Raw genomic sequence first — 18,086 nt, 5'->3', positions numbered from 1 at the left:
TCAAATAACTGAAGGAGGACAACACATTTTTTACAGAGAGTGGATCCTGAAGGATTTTGTCCAAAAAATAACAACAACACAAACAAATCTGATTTCACTAAACCTAGAAATACAAGAGAGGGAAAAAGTTTTTCGTTGACCTGTTTTGTTTGGATTTGTCACATTTTTCTTATTGATTACTTCAGAGGTGCTGTCAACAATATTTACTGACAAGACTACAAAGGCGTCTTCTGACATCTTAGCATCTACATTAAGCTATTAACCAATGTTACTGTCCAACAAATAAGAGTTTGGATGCATGATGAACTATTGCAGCATAATGCATCAGATGGCAGCCTGTCCAGCCTTCCTGTTGGACTTTAAGTAGCCCAAACAGAAAGCTCTCATTAGCATGGCGGTTTAGATGTTAGCAAGGGTGGTTCTAGGGTCAGTGGAGATGGAGAGTGGATATCTTTGAATGATTCTCAGGTCAAGTGTCAAAGAATCAATACTGCAGTTACCATTATCATTATTCATCTTATTATTTCAGGGACGGTCACACACTCTCTCTGGAAACAAACCTCTTCTCGGCAGAGTCACAGAGCATCCCCGTAACCATAGTAACTCACTTTCACCCACTGTCAGGGACAGACACCGTGCTGCTCGGTCTCGTCTGTCCGTGCGTCCTCTGTTCACACAGCAACATGATCAGTTTTTAAGTTGTTTTTCATTGCATGAGAAAACATATGGCGTAGGAGCATATGAAAAGCATCAACTGCGTGAGTCTCACGGTCAATGCGTGAGAGTTGGCAGCGCTGATAGCTCCGTCCATATCTTCAAAGAAAAAGCAACTTCAAATGTCTGGCTATAGATGACCTCTTCCACACAACCCTACTGTCTCTCTACATGTTTCACATTCATCTGTCAAAACACTCTGAAGTACTCTTTCTCTCTCACACACACACACGTTTCTTGAAATAAAAAAGCAAATGAATGGTTATTCTTTAAGTCCGCCTACAATGTTTTAAAGACTGGCCTTGTGTCTTTTAGGTTTGAAAAGATAGAGAAGACAAGGTCAGCCATGAGCACAGCTTTTAAGGCTTGTGAAAGCAAGCCTGAACAAAGCTGTGGCTTAGTAAGCTGTGCCCTCTATAGCCTGCTAACTGTACAAGCAGAAGTGTATGAAAGGTACTATCAACCATATTGTTCAGCTGAAGTCTACATTTGTGCCTCTCCTATATCTTTCCATGTTCTATAAAGTAGGTATTGAATTGTGCAAAAGTACATAAGATGTTTCCGCATGCCAACTCCTGGAATTGTATTGATGGACACGACTTTTCAGAACAAAATTTCTGCCCTTCAAAGCATACAGGTATGTTCAGGTAAGTAGAGTGTTCATTCTTAGTTTGGAATGTAAGAATAGACTGAAAGGACTGACAAAACCCCACAGAGAAACCTTAGTGCACTATCAAGAGATTACAAAAATTACCAGACAGACTTCATAGAAAACAGAATATTACTGAGACCATCTCAGCTTCTTCAGCTGATTTTAGGGGGCTACAGATGCACAGTAGAGATGGATTGTGTCGTACAGTACCAGACGCGTCTCTGCCTGCGTTGATACTTTTTGGCCACTCTAAAAACGTATCTCCAACTAAAATAAGGCCATGTTCAGACAGACAACGGCACTGCCTGAAAAACACAGCCCCCTCATTCATTTCAATGAGGACACAGCAGAGAGTCTGACACAAAAAAAAACGTCAGCAACAAGTCTGAAGTTCATCAGTGTTCAAGCGTTCCTTGTAGATTATTTTGCAATGTGATTTGGAGTAATCCTACTCTTTATCTTGTGTACAGTACAAGGACAAATAAAATAATTGTATCCGTAATAAGTTTCCAGAGTTAAACATCTTGTCTGATAATACTATATAATATCATATAATTAACATTGGTGTTATTATTTAATCTTCTGTGATTGTAAATTGATTTTTTAATGCATGTTTTGAAAGGAATAAAAGAGGCAGAACTAGTAGCATGGGCACAGCGCAGCACCCAGTGTTATCCTGTAGGTTATAATTAAAGAAGGAAAGCATTTGATTTACGTTGCCAGATGAGGGTGAAGCCTTCTGACTTCATACACCACCACCCAATAACTAATGCAAAGTGAATACAGCAACCCATTCCAGCACTTCATCTGTGGTGATGAAAACATGAGATCTGTGTTGAGTGACTATATCCTTCCTCAAATTAATACATGAAACAAACACTAAACCTTGCTTCTTTTCCATAGTTTTCCATCATTTGAGGTTTTCCTCATTTAATCACTCATGCCCTTATCTTCTGCAGTAGTTTAATGGCACCTGACTGCGGAATGATCCTCACCAACTGTTTATCTTGATGCACCCAACTCGATTAACAATGGATTTATGGTTTAATGGGAGCCAGTGTGTCTCACTCCGGCTCTTCCCCAGGCTGAAACCTCTTCTAGCATGATGACTGACCTGGCTTGCAGGGGATTGGCTGAAGTGGCAAAGTCATCTGGGGGTCAGAGGTGACTGGGAGGGGCTGGGTGTTGGGGTGGAAAGCCGGAATCATCACATAGGGCATGTTCACCTGCTGGGACGAGGCAGGACAAACACACCTTACATAAAAGTTCTTTTGTCTCATTTGTCTGAATCACAGATTTCTGATCTGCAATGAGAACTTCTCATCTGTAATTATTATCCATGGCAGCGCAGCTGGCCGTGGTATGTGAAGACATGTGAAAGGTCTTGAGAGGAGCTGACCTGGATCTGCTGCTGAAGCAGGTTGATCTTGTGCTGCTGCTGTATCAGCTGCTGTTGCTGCTTGGCGATCTGAGACACAAGACATGTTCATTCTCACATGCTTCACGATTGTATGTTGCACAAAAAGAGAAGTGGACACAGTGTCGGTGACCATGATCTGTGCTTCATTCAATCACTGTAGAACATACAATTTTTATTCTCAATTATATACAGTGAACAGAAAATCGAATCATCACACATTCATACTGAAAAATAACTGAAATAAACTGATAAATGCCTGCATGTATTACATATTGTATTATTGGCATATAGTGAATTCAATGAACCTGAATTGTACCAGAAATCAAATGCCTTTTTTCTAAAATTCACAGTTAAGTAAACCAGCCTGAAGTCAGGTGTAGGTACATATTATGTGAAAAGTGTTGAACTGTTGTGCCAAAAATCTAATATGCAGGACTGACCATATGCTATTAGCATTCTAAGTGGAGGAACACAGTAACATTTTTAGGAAGTCAGGAACTTGACCTGCTCTTCAGCGGCAGGAACCGGGTTCTAGTTTTGATGTTCCAGGAACAGTTTGGAAAAAATTCTAAAGGGAAAGTCCTCCAATTTTACACATCAAAGTCTATTTTTTCAGCACATGAAAAGGTCGTATAAGGCTTTTTGTAGCTCGGGAGGGAGCTGCACAAAGTCTGATAAATTGCCTCAAGTGATGTCACTTGAGTCAGTGTCAGGTGGGGGGTGAAGGCTCTGGGAATGTGTAGTTTGAAAGAAGTGACCTATGTAGCCTGAAACTACATTAGCGACCACTAGAATAACACACCTGAGTACCTGGCTGGAATCTCAGTGACTGATTTGCATTGTGGGTAATGTGGACACCAGGTTTTGCAGAACAATGTGTGGAATAAAAAAGACAGTATTTCCCATTTAGATTTATCGATTTTGATTAAAAACTCTCATTGTGAGAGGTTAAAGAAGCTGTTGCTACAACCCATGTCCCGCAGCATTCATACTGCAAATAAGCACCAGTGGTCACAAGTATCAATATTACAAAAATGGATGGGAGTCATAAGTCATAGAGGTTTTCAAATTATGTCAAGTCTGAAAAAAGGCGATAAGGTGATAAGAAGGAGGTGTGACAGTGACAGAACAAAAGAAAAAACAGCTACAAGTTAAAAAATGAAATTAATTTATTTCTACTGTATGATATACATTTACAAAATAATCTACATTTACAAAATAATCAAGGGGATGTTTAAGTATCTGATTTATTTTCTGGGATTCCTTCTTTCCTATTTGGTCAGAAAGGTCCATATATTCCCTTAGTTTTCATATCATAGACAGTGCACACACAGAAAGTTGTTTTGAAGTGACCTCATGTGAGTATGTTTAGACATGAATGATGGTGGATGGAAGGAGTTCAGTGAGCTGACACCTCTGAGTGGTACCTGTTCCTGCTGCTGTCGAGCCAGCTCCATCTGCTGCTGCTGTTTCTCCAGCAGCAAGGCGGCCATGTTCCTCTGTTCAGAGTGGGCCCCCAGAAGCTGCTCCCTCAGACCGCTCAGCTGGTTGATCATCATCAATAACTGGAGCTCCTTCTCTGCCAGAGACTCTGGGGTACCTGGAGGAGGTCAGAGGGGGTCTAAAAAGGGCTTGAGCACTTGAGCACTGTCTCATGATCACTGTTGATGGTAAAGAGTCTCCCTATAATTTTACAATTTGTAGCAATGTAACAAATTGCAATTTCTGTTGTGGCCAGAAAAACCCTGTTATTGCCATTTTGAAGTTTTTGCTTTTGTCATGTGGATATCTACATACTGGACTACAATTGTTTCTTTTTACATATCATCTTATTATAGACATGGTTCATAGGGTTCTTTGGGTTGAAACATTCCTCCTCGATTTTATTCAGTAAAAGAACAACAACTTGGTTTTTTGCTCATTCTCACAAGGTGAAACTATCAAATGATGTATTTGTCATCATTTGCCAAAACCAGAAGTGAGGACTACAGCTAAACAGTGACCTAACAGAGGTAAGTAAACACTGAGAAACTCAGATAAAAGCAGAACCACATATGAGACCAAAGTGCTGTTAGGACAGTGGGACAGGGACAGCGACAATGTAGGCTGAGTCCTTCTGAACATTAGTTTGTGAATTTCTGCCGCCTGGTGATAATATATATAATTTGGCTCGGCAAGTCTTTCCTCCTGCTTTTGTCTCTCCAGATGTGTCCTTTTGTTTGCTTCTATGTCTTTGTTCCAACTTGCTCTGATTTCAGAGGGACGATAAAACCAACAATTCTGACAGCAAAATGATCCAACCAGTGGTGTACCAAATTACTGCACACAGCCAGGTACTGCTTTGAAATGTGTAACAGGTGTTATATAACATGATTCAATTCATAAAGAAACTAATGATCATGGCAAATGAAAAATAAATATACATCAGATATTTGCACAATGTCCTCAGTAATGTGTTGAAGTAATGTTATGTAAGTGGTGTATAAATGTTAGAAAGATGTCGGCAGTGTCTGAGAGCTGACCTTTCAGTTGTCCTGCCCCCACTGTGCTTTTATCCAGAAGTTTCTCCTTCCAGTCAGCATTCAGCAGCTTCTCAATGGTAGGCATTACTGTTAACAGGACACAACAAGTAATCAACAGAACCTCACTGGGCTGCACTAGATGGCATGAAAAATATTTTCTGTCAAATAAAATCCATCTGACACCAAACTACTTTCTCAGCCTCTCCTCTGCCTTCCTAATGGCATTGATTGAAGAAGACATTTGAGGTGCCGAAGGGCAGAGGTTGTTTGTGCATCTGGGAGAAGTTTTGAGTGTTTGAGTGGATCGATATTTGGACAGAGAACAATCCAAGGTCAGCTTGTAGAGAGAACTTGAGAAAAATTTAAGGCGAAGAGTGCAGGCTGGTGAAAGACTTGAGGGCAGGGAGAGTCTCGGGAGCGGCTCAGAGAGCAGCCTTTTACTCCACATGTGAGGGCTTGAACAAAATCAGACAAAAAAAGCACCCCAATCCCCCCGAACCCATTCAGGAACCAAAACAACACCCTCGCTTCACTAGACAAACCGTCACTTCTATGCATCGATTTTCAGCAGGCTCCATTGTTTAATGCTGAATAGCAGCAGAACGCAGCGCACTTAAACACATCAGATATGGAGTCGTCCAAGTCTGGTCAGTGAGAAAATTGTATGGACGTTTATATATGTGAGTAAGACAGAAAGACTCCCATAGAGGGAGATAAAACAGCTGCAGAAAGGAGACAGCTTGTGGAGGTGCACTTGTACAAATGTTTCAAATCCAACAAGGAGGTGATTCATGAGTACATGTTGAGGTGAATTTAGTGCAGATCCAAATACAAGTCAGTGTACAGTCTCTCATGCTACTGAGTGCTACTAAATAGAAAGGACCTGTTCTAACGTATTAAAAAGTACGCACTTTTCATTCATTTGATCAGAAGTTTGCACATTAAATATTAAAGCAGCTATGTGCAGAGGGGGAAATGTCTACCTATAGCATCCCCATTGGTAGTCCCCTCACTGATTGGCGGTTTGTTAGAATGCTAAGATTTGCTAATTAGCCCTAAACACAAAGTCCAGCTGGAGTTCTGCAGGTTTGGTCATAAACCGAATCGAATTTTTTGTCTACAGGGAGCAGGAATATCTGTAGCAATTCATCGAACAGTTGATATTTCACTCAAAACCAAGAACGTCCACCTGCGGGGGGCTATTGAGGAAAAGTCAGGGGATTCCCAAAGTTGATTAGGATTCACCCTGTGGGGACCATGAATGTCTCTTCCAAATTTCAGAGCAGTTCATTCAATAATAGCGGATTGACAAACCAAATGACATGGCCATCCTTACAGCCACACCGTTAGTGTGTGCAGAAACAAGATGAAAGTCGTAGTAAATCATAATTATCCTTTAGTACAAAAAAACATTACTCATAATTATGAATCAGAAATTATTAAGATAGATGAAAATAGCTTTTCATCCAGACTGAGTTCACTGATGGATGCTAAAAAACAGTTGTGGAAAAAGCTACTAAGATGAATGTGTTAAGAAAAATGAGTCATATTCAGAACAGGTTAAAGGATAAAAAAAGTGCGGCAGGTTAGACCAAGAGACACAGAATTAACACTGCACACAGACATGGTTATTCTTCTAAATAACGGGAGATATGCTTTCATCTTCACTAAGAGGAGATATTTTTCAGACTAGGACAGCTTCTATCTGAGTATGATTACTTGGCAACACCATTAACACTAGTCCTGACACTGCAGAGCAGAGGGTGACTGAACGACCATGGAATGAGTCTAGACAGACCTTCCTTGAAGTTGGATTGTCCCTCTGGTCTATTGTGTGTCCTGGCCTCCTTCAGTCCCACGGGGCTTTGTCTGTGAGGCAGCTCCTTACCTGGAGAGCCCTCCTGTCAGGATACAGAAAGAGACCATCAACTGCAAAGCCTCCAAGCAGGATGAGGAAATGTACATCTTCTACTTTCACACGTCATTCTGTGACACTTACTACATTTCCTAAAAGGCCTGTTGACAACCTTTATCCCTCTGTCATGCCTACTCTGATATCCTTACCGAAGGAGAGCAAGAGAGTGGTGGGGTCAGTTGGCGGGCCTCCAGCGGATGATTTCCAGACCAATCACGGGAGGGCGATGTCTTAGGAGGCTGAGCATTGGTAATGACTCCACCTCCTCCACTGGACTCGTCGGGCTCTACTTTGACACCAACACAAGCCATGCTCACATCCACGCCGGAGAGGAGTTGCAGGACTGGTGGACTGGGCTCAACCATGCTGAAAGACAAACACAACCCATGAAATTGGGTGTCATTTGGGTTTGGTGAAGTTTGGGCACTTGTCATGGCAATTTTAATTGGCAGCTGATATTTTTCCAGCCCAGAGCAGAGATCAAGATAACATCAGACAGCAAAACTAACTGAGAATCATACATGAATGTTTTATCAGGTAACTCATAACTCATAAGTGCCTGTGTTCATCTCCATATCTGTCTCTTCCAGCTCTACCTACTTCATGTGACTTGAGGAACTCTTTAAGAAGAACAAGTTAAAACAGCTTTTAGAAAAGAGCTGGTTGAGTGGGCCTGAAGAAATGCTCTGTGAGGTGGTATTTAGAAACAGAATAAATCAAGTATATGTTCTTTGAAATCTCTGATCTGTCATTAGTGCTATAAAAGCATTCAGAGGATCACAAAAGTCATTGGAACCTCTCCACTCGGGACCTTGAATATCTGTAGAAAAATTCAAGGCAATCCTTTCAATAATTGTCAAGATATTTGACACTAAACTACAAATGTCAAACCTCAAGTGGTGTAGCTAGAGGAAAGGTCAGAGGATCACCAAGGGTAGTAGGGTTCATCAAGCAGGGAGCATGAATGTCTTTACAAAATTTCATAGCAACTCCGACTGACATTGCCAGCCTGCTAAAAACTGGACTAAAAATTATGTAAGCCATGTCTGCCATCAAAGGTCCATAAGGAGGCTACCATGAGCAAAATGAAGAGTACTGTACATTTTCAAACAAAACCTGGTATTAAAATACTACCTATGGGCATGGGCAGCATGAATAATAAACGCTGGCCCCGAGTAAAGGCAAGGCTAATCACACTGAGGTGGGTAGAACTAGAAGGCTGTGAAACACCTGCAGAACATGTTGAGTTTCATAGACGGCAAAGACACAACAGAGTATAGGTGACAGAGAGCATCCATCCATCCATTTTCTATACCGCCTATTCCATTTCGGGGTCGCGGGGGGGCCCTGCCCGACTCGGGGATCGAACCGGCGACCTTCTTGCTGTGAGACACGCGCACTACCTGCTGTGTCACCGTGCCACAGTGACAGAGAGCATATAATAAAATACAGCATGTGTATAAATCAGTAGACATTAGAAATAAAGACATTTCTTTAATAGAATAAGTTTATTTCAGTCCCAGTGCTCTTAGTAATATTTGGCCCACTAAGAATTTACTGTGGTTAAACTTCACATTTCTGTAATTTAATACTGTGAATTTACAGTTTGTATAAGACCTGCGTTTCAAGTTATGGCTCTCACTGTCACAGCTGCGTTCCGCTCACAGTGGACCCTCATGTTGAGGTGATGCACATCAGTTTATGAAAATATGGCCCAAAAATTGGAGGGAAAAAAAGTAGAAAAGGACAGGTTGAGTGAGAGAGGTTTGAACCACGGTGAACTTGAACATATCAACTCAGGCTTGTGTGTGAACGTGCGTGTGTGCGCACACGTGCGTCTGTGTGTGTGTGTGTGTGTGTGTGTGTGTTATTTCCCAGCTCTGCAGCAGGAGGAAAGAAAAACACAGCAGACAGCAGAACAAAACAAACAGAACACACAAGGGCAAAAAGTGCACATATATATTAAGAGGCAGAAAAAAAGCCATTGTTGGAGCCGGGGAACAAAGGAAGCCAGGACAATGGGGGAGAGGCTGACAAAAGCCACCGGCCGCAGGAAACAGGCCGGATAACAATGCCAGCGGAATGTGCCGACCAACTCGGGAACGCAGCAAAAAAATGCGGAGCGCCACCGTTCTGCGGAAAGCATAATAATGATTAGAGCCCCCCCCCCCTCCACTTCACCCAGCTCTCCCAGCCTGCATACTGTGACTCTGAACAAAGCCACCTGTCTGCCAGGGTCCAAGGCTCCAAACCTCACTGATGTATATGCATGTGTAAATGAGTGTGAGTGTGTTTGTGCGTTAAAGCTGCAACAATGAAGCAGGGTTACAAATGGCAAAGCGAGGCTAAAACAGTAAAGGCCACCTCATCTCCTACAAACTGTGATGCAGTGCAACCTCATGTGGTCATGTGGTCGTGTGGTCACTGCTGGAAGTCTTCACCGCACAGGAAGTGAGGATTCTATGGCGCAAGACAAAAGTGTCTTCAAAGCAAGTCCTCTCTGATGACAGCTCAACGCAATCATTCCTCCACCCTTCTTATAATCAAAGGTGCGGAGTTTTCTTGTAAATAAAAAACTTTGTTTACACTGATTGCTTGCACTATTTGCATTGTTTACATCCATGTTGACTAGCTTCTTCTTCCTTTTAGCTGCCAGGACTCACGTCACCGGCATGCCCATGCACATACATGTCAGTCGTACGCTTGCTTATAGAACACATGATACAAACAAAACATGGACACACTCATCAAAACATTGCTCTGTAGTGCCACTATTGGTCAAAAACTCCACAGGGTGACTTTAATTTCTGCTTAAAAGTTGCCCCCAGAGCAAATTCCCTCAAACACTTCAACTGCTACTGCAACTACAACAACTACCACATCAGACGCTTCATTATTTCAAGTACTTTTTTTTTCAGGCAAGAAAGGTCTGTTGGAAAAACCATACAATATTCAGGATAAACAGGAACACATTTTCTACACACTCCTGTAGAAACAATGTATGAAATGACTTAAACTGTATGTGAGGATATTCTAATTTAAATTGCTGGTGCTGCTGAATATCTTACATCATGGCCTCTTCTTTTTCTACCGATCCTACTGTGGCATAAATTATTTCAACCACCTGGTATAGCCAAAGAGAGCTGGACAACATGGCTGGAATCAATACCAAAATATTCATGTGAATATTGTTGCTTTATCAATATATAAAACAAATTGGCAAGTCTCTGCTAAGCTACATTTTACTATTAATTACTATTCTACTATTTATTACATTTTACTTGAGGACAGATATCAACTTTAGCTCATTCCTCACCACTTCTCACTTTCTGCACAGTGCCTTTTGGTAGAAGAAAGCACGTGTGCAGTGAACATTTACCAATAAGAACGAGCTTCATGCTTCATGGAGTTTGGCATAGTGCTCACCTCAACATGGCAAAAAAACCTATAGACTGCCAGCATTCTGCCAAACGCATAATACTATTGTTACAAAGCCACCTGCCTGCCCAGCTTTAAATTGTGTTTGTATACCTGTGTGTGTGTGTGTGTGTGTGTGTGTGTGTGTGTGTGTGTGTGTGTGTGTGTGTGTGTGTGTGTGTGTGTGAATTCAAACTCTGAATCATAATAAAACCATTTCACACAGCCCTGTAGCACATTAAATACAGCTGCAAGCAGGGGGAACAACAGTACTCAAACTCAATTGACTCCATCTGCTTGACTGACTTTGAACACACTATCATACTCAGTTATTTGTGTGTGCGTGCGTGCGTGCGTGCGTGCGTGCGTGTGGATATGTGTCTGTGTTTGGGCCAAAATTTTGTTTTCAGGTCAAAAATGGAAATTTCCCAAACAAAAAATCGATTTTTGCTCCTTTAGTGCTCCTATGATCTACATGCTGTTGCTCACAGTGATACTTGTCATCTCAGGTAACTGCAACTGCAACAGCAACTTCAAACCCACCAGGACCTGTATCAGCCTAATCCTGCCTGATTGCTATTTTCAGGTGTGGTGTGGGGTTGGGAAGGAATGAGAATGGAGGGAAGAAGATGGAGAAGTGGGAAACTGTTTAGCCAACACTGCAGCAGTCGTCGTCAGTATCAGTGAGGGGTTGATTGTGTGGCGCGGGGAAGGTTGGCAGTGGCAACACACCAAGTTTTGTCCCACGCTGGAAGTTATTCCTGGGCCTCCCCTCCACGTTCCACAGAGCCTGAACTGTGGAGCTGCCACAGGTGGCTTTCACACGCCCCTGCACAGACGTGTGTGTGTTTGCATGTCACCCACTGCAGAGGTATGCACAGAATCTCAGGGACCCATTGAGCTGTTGACAGTGAGGAATGCGTCAAGGTGTGTGTGTTTTACAAGCACAAAGGTTTTGTTTTCTTAAAGAATACATTTAGCATCTTACCTAGAACAATACAAGCCAGTCAAGGTTACAGCTTCCCGCCACATCAGTCTCATCTACTTTAAGACACACTCAGCCTATCTGCAGCTGACGGCGCCCATGTGGAACCTGACCTTGTGTATGTATGTAAGTAGCGTGTGCGATGCATGATTTGAATAGCATTGCCTTCCTATGAGGATATCTGATTGAGGCCTGTTTTCTGACCACCTACAGTGCTGTTCAGCTTTTATAGGCGCTCACCACATGTTGCTAGGAAATCACAATAAAACAGACCCCAGAGCAGCTGTTGAGGTAAACTAAGTAGAATAAACTGACCGAAAACTATTATTAGAGACTTCTGCACCACTTTTCTCACATCAAATATATTTAGAAGTGAGCAAATTACTGAGTGTAGTAGTGAGTTCAGCTCAGACATAATAAACCGCCCAAGCAGGTGAGACTATGTTTCAGTGCAAATCAGTGATGTGATCTGCGTCATTGGACCATGAACATAGTGACAATCTGTTTCTAGGAAATGTCTAAATGCAGTTATGACAGCTGTTTTGTCACAGGCTCACTGGCTGATTCTGGTTCAGTCAAGTCAGTCGTTAAACTGCACTTAAAGCTGCGCTAGTCAGTATTTTCTGTATCAACAGTGGCTCAAATGATGTGAGAGGCACTGCTTGTAGGGACAAACCCACAGATAATTATCAGACAACTCTCCACTTCCCTTAAGGTCTCATTAGCCTTTAGTCTCTTCTAGCTTGTAGTTTTGGTTGTCAGGAGCCACAAACTGCACTGTTTTCAGCTAAAAAGCTCACATAACCCCTCTGTGCACTACTTACATCAGACAGTCAAAGCCAGCGAGTATTTACAGTTTTTTAGGACCATGTTTCTCCTCATCTCACTCTTCTGTATATAATTGTTGTATTTAATTTGCATGCACTTGTTGGACTATTCTACCTGCTCTATTGATGCTGCTGTAAATCGGAATTTCCCCTCGCAGGACTAATAAAGGACTATTGAATTGAATTGAATTAAATTGAATTGAAACATCTTGAAGATAAAAAAAAGAAAAAAAAAAAAAACAGATTTCCACCCTGTAGCTGTTGGAGTTGCTGTCGACCAAAACTGTTTGATGCATAAAAAGACAACTATAGTTTTCCAAGTTGACAGTAGTGTTTTAGGCTTGTTCAGTTGTCCTAAAATGATCAGAAATATAAATTACGGCAGTTTTAAAAGGTAAAACCTGAGCTGATGGATTGGTTTCAGGAATCAAGCATCACCTGATGGCACAATACGGTGAAAGAATTGCTACCGTGTTTCAACATGTTTGATTTTAACATACTGACTTGTTTCTGGGAAAGTCCTGAAACCCGAAAGCACCTGTCAAATCTGAACTACAATTAACAAAACAATGGAAACAACTTATTGTATGGGTAATCTCATAAGCATCGGCAGAGTCGCCAACTTTTCATTTCAGCTTGAGACGTGCTGGGTGGAGTTACAGTATGGGGTAATCAGTCCAAATTTGGGGTTATGGTACAGAGACCAACGTTCACTTGGTTTCACCTTAATGTGTTCACCTGTTCAGCTCATGTCGCAGCGTTTTGGCGTGAGAGTTGTTCGGGCAGCGCGCCAGTTTGACACACAGGGTGAAAGGCGTCACATGCCAGAAGCATGAGTGTTGGCAACCACGATGAAAGCCAGAGAACCAAAATATTTTGAATAAATTTAGTAAGTGAGTGACAGTGCAAGATTGTTTTTCTTTTTCAACAGTCAAGACTTTCTGATATCTGTCAATAAGCCGGTCTGGTTTCCAAAAACTTTGTATTAGTTATTCCCTGTGGGGAAATCTTAAGGACAACACCCAGAAAAAGAGTTTGAAATCTTCAAAATAAAATAAAAAGCATTGTTAGATAAAGCTAGAGGAAGAGGGAAATGATTTTGTGTGTTTTTGGGTGATCTGAGCCTTTACAAGAAGCCCATTGTGGCTCACTGTCAGTTTGACCACAGTAATGGCTGTGCTGTTACAGAGCTACACTTGTCCTGTCCCCCGCTATGAACTGAATGGTCCTGTTGCAGCAGAGAGGGAGGCGATGGAGGATGACAGTGGATGGAGGGAACATGCCTCTGCCTTCAGATAAAAATCAGCTCCTCTCCTTTGAGCGCTGACAACACTGAAACACTACACTTCCCACGACACAAGAATCACTTCACACAAAACCTTCAGTTACCCAACAAGTTGTAACACGTAAAACCTACCATTGCCCCCCCGGGGAACTGGCAATGCAAATCCCTTCTGTTGTTCTCCCTTTCTTTCCTTCCCTTTTCTTCCTTTGTTTCCTTATTCTTTCTCTCAGTGTTTTTCTTCCCCCTCCCGACAGGAGCAGCTTGTTGGGTTTATATCGTCCTTGTCGCTTTCCAACTAGTGCCTGAGGCAGAATAGCAGAGCGCGCACAATGGACAGAGAGAGTGTGCCAGGAGAGCAGCAGGATAAAGTGTTAGACATCTAAAGAGGTTTACTTGGTGACAAACAAATAAAGATCTCATTGTCAACTCTGAGACTGACAGCTGTAATGGCAGAAGGTTCCCTGCAGGAATGCATCAAAGACATAAAATCACAACACGCCTCAGTCAGCTGGCTCAAGCGCAGCAGTCTATCAAACAAACAAACAAAAAAGCAAATTCACATAATCTCAAACGCAGATCTTTGCATATTTCCACAGCCAGCTCCATCACACTTAAGGAACCTTTACAAAGAACACTTCTCACAGGTTGTTCACTTGTCGACAGCATTTTGCGACAGCGCTCACGGTAAGTTTCCAACCTGCTGTGCAGTCGTGTTAAGACAAGTGTGAACAAATGCATAAACAAATGTTTGGGGAAATGTTTCACAGTTAGCAGTATTTGCTTAGGGATGATCAAATAATCCAGCACTCCGTGCCAGCTAGTGCCTGTCTGCCCACAGGGCCTGGCTCGGGCTGTTCACGACAAGAGCCTCCAGCACACTGAAACATCACTGAGACACCGCACCTCATCTTTTTTTTTTTTTTTAAATAAATCCACTGTGACTCATCTGGGTTCTCCTAACCTGCATCTTCTCCTTTGATTGCAAATCCGTGAGGGGTGTCGCTCTGCTTGGATTCAGCTCATCAGAGACAGCTAAGCACTGTCATATTTCATTAAGGAGAGTTAAACTTGCTGCCACATGTCAGTTAAGAAAAAAAGATTTAAACAAAGTAGATGCACAGTAAACCCTTAATGTCTAAAAACTACATTAGAAGGAAGACCCCTAACGCTGTCACCCCTCCCTCCAGCCTGCTGGTTTCTGTACTGACCTGGTGGGAAGAGTGGAGGAGAGGAGATCCAACAGTGCTCCCTGACTTAAACAGAGCTGCTGACATAAGTCATGGTGACTGGCTCTGTCTCTAGTAACACCTGTCTTTTGTACACTTCAGTTACTCCTGACCACCCCCCACTGCCCCACCTCTCCTCCTCTCCTACCCCCTCTCTCCTCTCAAGAGGGGAAGTACAAAGAGCCTCTTCAAATCCCACCGTACAGGGGCTTCATTTGCATAATTAGAATGCTGCTGCAGGTAACCGTCGCTGCAGACATGCACGATAGCGATCGGACATCAACCCGTCAACAGATGTGAAAGTGTTTCTAACAAATCAGCTTGATCCTCGGTTATGATTTCTTGGACATGTGCCTGCGGAAAGCCAGGTGAGAGGAATGACAGGGCCGAGGTGCACAGGCCAGGAAATAAGGCAACATGTACACAACCAAGTGAGATAGGCTCACTTTTTTTCTGGTTCTCATTAAATCCTGATTTCTGTTCCTGTTTGGCTTTCTGCTGTTAAAGTGCCCACTGCATACCCTGCTTTTGCTTTGTCAAAGCACAAACTGTGCAACAATGCGCTTCATTGTATCTAACATATCTCCTGTATGAAATGACTTTGGTCCAGTGATTACATTTTTCTTCATTACTGCTGTCATCTGTCAGCAAAGTGATGTAGAAGGACGTGCAGCAGCTTACTTGAGCTGGAATCTGCAGCCGTTCTGCCTCTCACAAACTACTGTGTGTCAAACTCAATTTAAATGTCACCATCAGCCCATGTCCATGAGGAGACTGAGGGAAGAACCACACACGCCGACGGCACATGTGTGAACACATGCTGTGTGTGTCTAGAGTCCATTTTGGTCCTCAGTTGGCATCGACTCTGTTATTGACTTGTGTACGTGTACAGAATTAGGTGGTGTGATGAGCTCAGCAGTGTCGATTATCGATCCAAGGTGATCGGTGGCGCTCAATCAGGAAGATCAGGTAAATTCAAGTCTGATGTAAGATATGGAGACACATGCCACCAGTCAGACGTATGCTGACCGCACTCTGGATGCTCAGGGGGTTTAGTTCTACACAGTGTACGTAAATGAGCAAACATTTGTGATCCGACACGAGAAAACCAGCAACAAGTCGGCCCGGCACAAGTTCTGTAAACAAAGAAAAATGGATTTAAAAAAAAAAAAAAAAAAATTGTGATTTTCGTCTCTTTTGCAAAATATGTAAGTTGAAATCATGAAGATGCCACTCCATGTTTCAAGTAACAGTATTGGGGGCCTTAAAACCATAAACTTTGTATTTGAATTTGGGTTGTTTTAGAGGAAATTCTCGGTCCTAGTTGGGGGTGTAGCGATTCAACGGTAAATTAGCATACTGGCTTTCTTTGGCTATTCACGGCTATTCACGTGCTTCTGGTCTTTTTTCGGCCAATCAGCTGCACATTAAAAGGGAACCACATGGCTACTTATGCAGCTTCTGGTTATGCTGACGGTGATCTCACTTCTGATTCTGAACCCGAACTAGAAGATGAAACTGAAAAAATCAACGAGAGCGACTGCATTACACTGGAGAATATCCCTAATCTTGACTTGACTTGACTCATTCAGCTCATTCAGCTCGGATGCATCCCACTGCACCACAGAGTGACAGAATTTATTTTATTTTATTTTATATTATATTGGAAATAAGTATCTACATTTGCTCCTTCTAACTCTTAAGTATATTACCTTTCTTGCTTTTCATTTTTATTCAGGGGCTTTTTGTAACAAAAGAATTTCCACTTCCATTTGATAACCATTGTTCAAACTACTACAATAGTTTCTGTCCTGCGGGATAACAGATACCAGATGTCACTGATAGCTAGACCAGTAGGGGGTTGGGCTTTTGTAAATGAGATGCAATGAGCAGCACTGTGTTACCTGGCTCCCCTAGGTGGAAATCTTTCAGGCTGGATTTCTCACTAAACTAGTTTGAGAAATGTCTACATTCAAATGGCCACATCTGGAAAGCTTAGAAACTACACTTTCAGAATCTGCAAATAACTCAGAATGTCCCCCGGGAGACTTGTTGCTGGTTTTCTCATGGCTGGTCACATATTCAAGAAGCAGGTGAGACCTTTGATGCGCTTGTAGTTTTCAGAGCGAGACAAGACGAGAAAAGAGACTTTTCCTTCCTTCCTTGCTTTCATCAGATACAGGACAGGAGTCAATGCTGTGGTCACTGGAGTGAATTGATAAAGCTGCCATGTTGACTGAACGACTGCGAGGTGGACATTCAGCCCAGAGCTTAGCAACTGCAAATCCAGAACAGTTGTTAACAACCACATAACTGATCTGCAAGGAGGAGCTCTTTGTCAGCTGGAGTAAGACAGTCAGTCTTACGACTTGCTGGTGACATTCAAAGCAAACAAAAAAACACCTAAAATTCCAACTCTTGAACTTTAAACATACACAGATTGGTACTTGTTCATACACCTTTTATACTGTTTTATTTATTTATTTATTTTCCTTTCCTGACTTTTCCGCAAGTTCAAAAACAGCTTTTCAATGAAATTTCAAGGCCTTCTGAGAGAACGCTTACATTGAAAATGATGAATAAGATCACACTGACAGATGAAGCCTCAAAGAATTGTGAGTGTTTGGGGTCTCGAATTTGTTTTTTGGAGAGGTCTGTAAGACGTCCACACAGCAGCAGACACACACAGATCTCAAACAAAGCTGCCTTGCGCTGCTGACTAGGCCTCATTAGCGAATGAGCTCTCAGGACTGGAGACACAAAAGCCTTGCCCTCTTCTCCTTTCCTTCCCCTCTCTTCCTCTGTTCTCTTGGCCTTTTGATGTCAAGGGTACTGAACCATATAGTGCGTAGTCCAAAGAATAAGCTCATCAAGAATACACACTCAGTTTCCTCATTTTTTTTTTTTATCTTCCACTGAGTGACTGTGTGTGTGTGCTGAGAAGGGAACACAGAGGGCTCCGAGCCCTGATAAGGTGCTGTTGTTCTGTGGTCGCTGGTCAGTTCATCACACAAAGAGCAGTGTTGGGAACTCCGATTAAGTGATAGAGACATCACAAAGACTACATTTTACTCCCCTTTTCCTCTTGGAGTTCAGGGGCTGCCCCATAGAGGCCCACCCACT

At 42.4% G+C, this 18,086-nt stretch overlaps 1 protein-coding gene across 3 annotated transcripts in view; it reads right to left on the bottom strand.

Moving 5' to 3' along the window:
- sox13 (SRY-box transcription factor 13) overlaps nucleotides 1-18,086 on the bottom strand; it is a 45,724-nt gene that overhangs the window by 11,201 nt on the left and 16,437 nt on the right. For 2 of the 3 annotated variants that reach the window (XM_070959123.1, XM_070959124.1), the window contains exons 2-7: nucleotides 7,373-7,589; nucleotides 7,107-7,209; nucleotides 5,309-5,395; nucleotides 4,214-4,386; nucleotides 2,766-2,834; nucleotides 2,481-2,595 (exon numbers count right to left, since the gene is read on the bottom strand). In XM_070959123.1, the coding sequence (XP_070815224.1) occupies nucleotides 2,481-2,595; nucleotides 2,766-2,834; nucleotides 4,214-4,386; nucleotides 5,309-5,395; nucleotides 7,107-7,209; nucleotides 7,373-7,588 (763 nt within the window). In that variant the 5' untranslated portion in view covers nucleotide 7,589. The remainder of the gene's footprint in view (nucleotides 1-2,480; nucleotides 2,596-2,765; nucleotides 2,835-4,213; nucleotides 4,387-5,308; nucleotides 5,396-7,106; nucleotides 7,210-7,372; nucleotides 7,590-18,086) is intronic. The other variant, XM_070959125.1, reaches the window with a different exon arrangement.

The sequence above is a fragment of the Chaetodon trifascialis genome, chromosome 3 (genome assembly GCF_039877785.1).
Source record: "Chaetodon trifascialis isolate fChaTrf1 chromosome 3, fChaTrf1.hap1, whole genome shotgun sequence".
Lineage (NCBI taxonomy): Eukaryota > Metazoa > Chordata > Actinopteri > Chaetodontiformes > Chaetodontidae > Chaetodon > Chaetodon trifascialis.
This window is presented reverse-complemented; position numbering and strand designations above follow the sequence as displayed.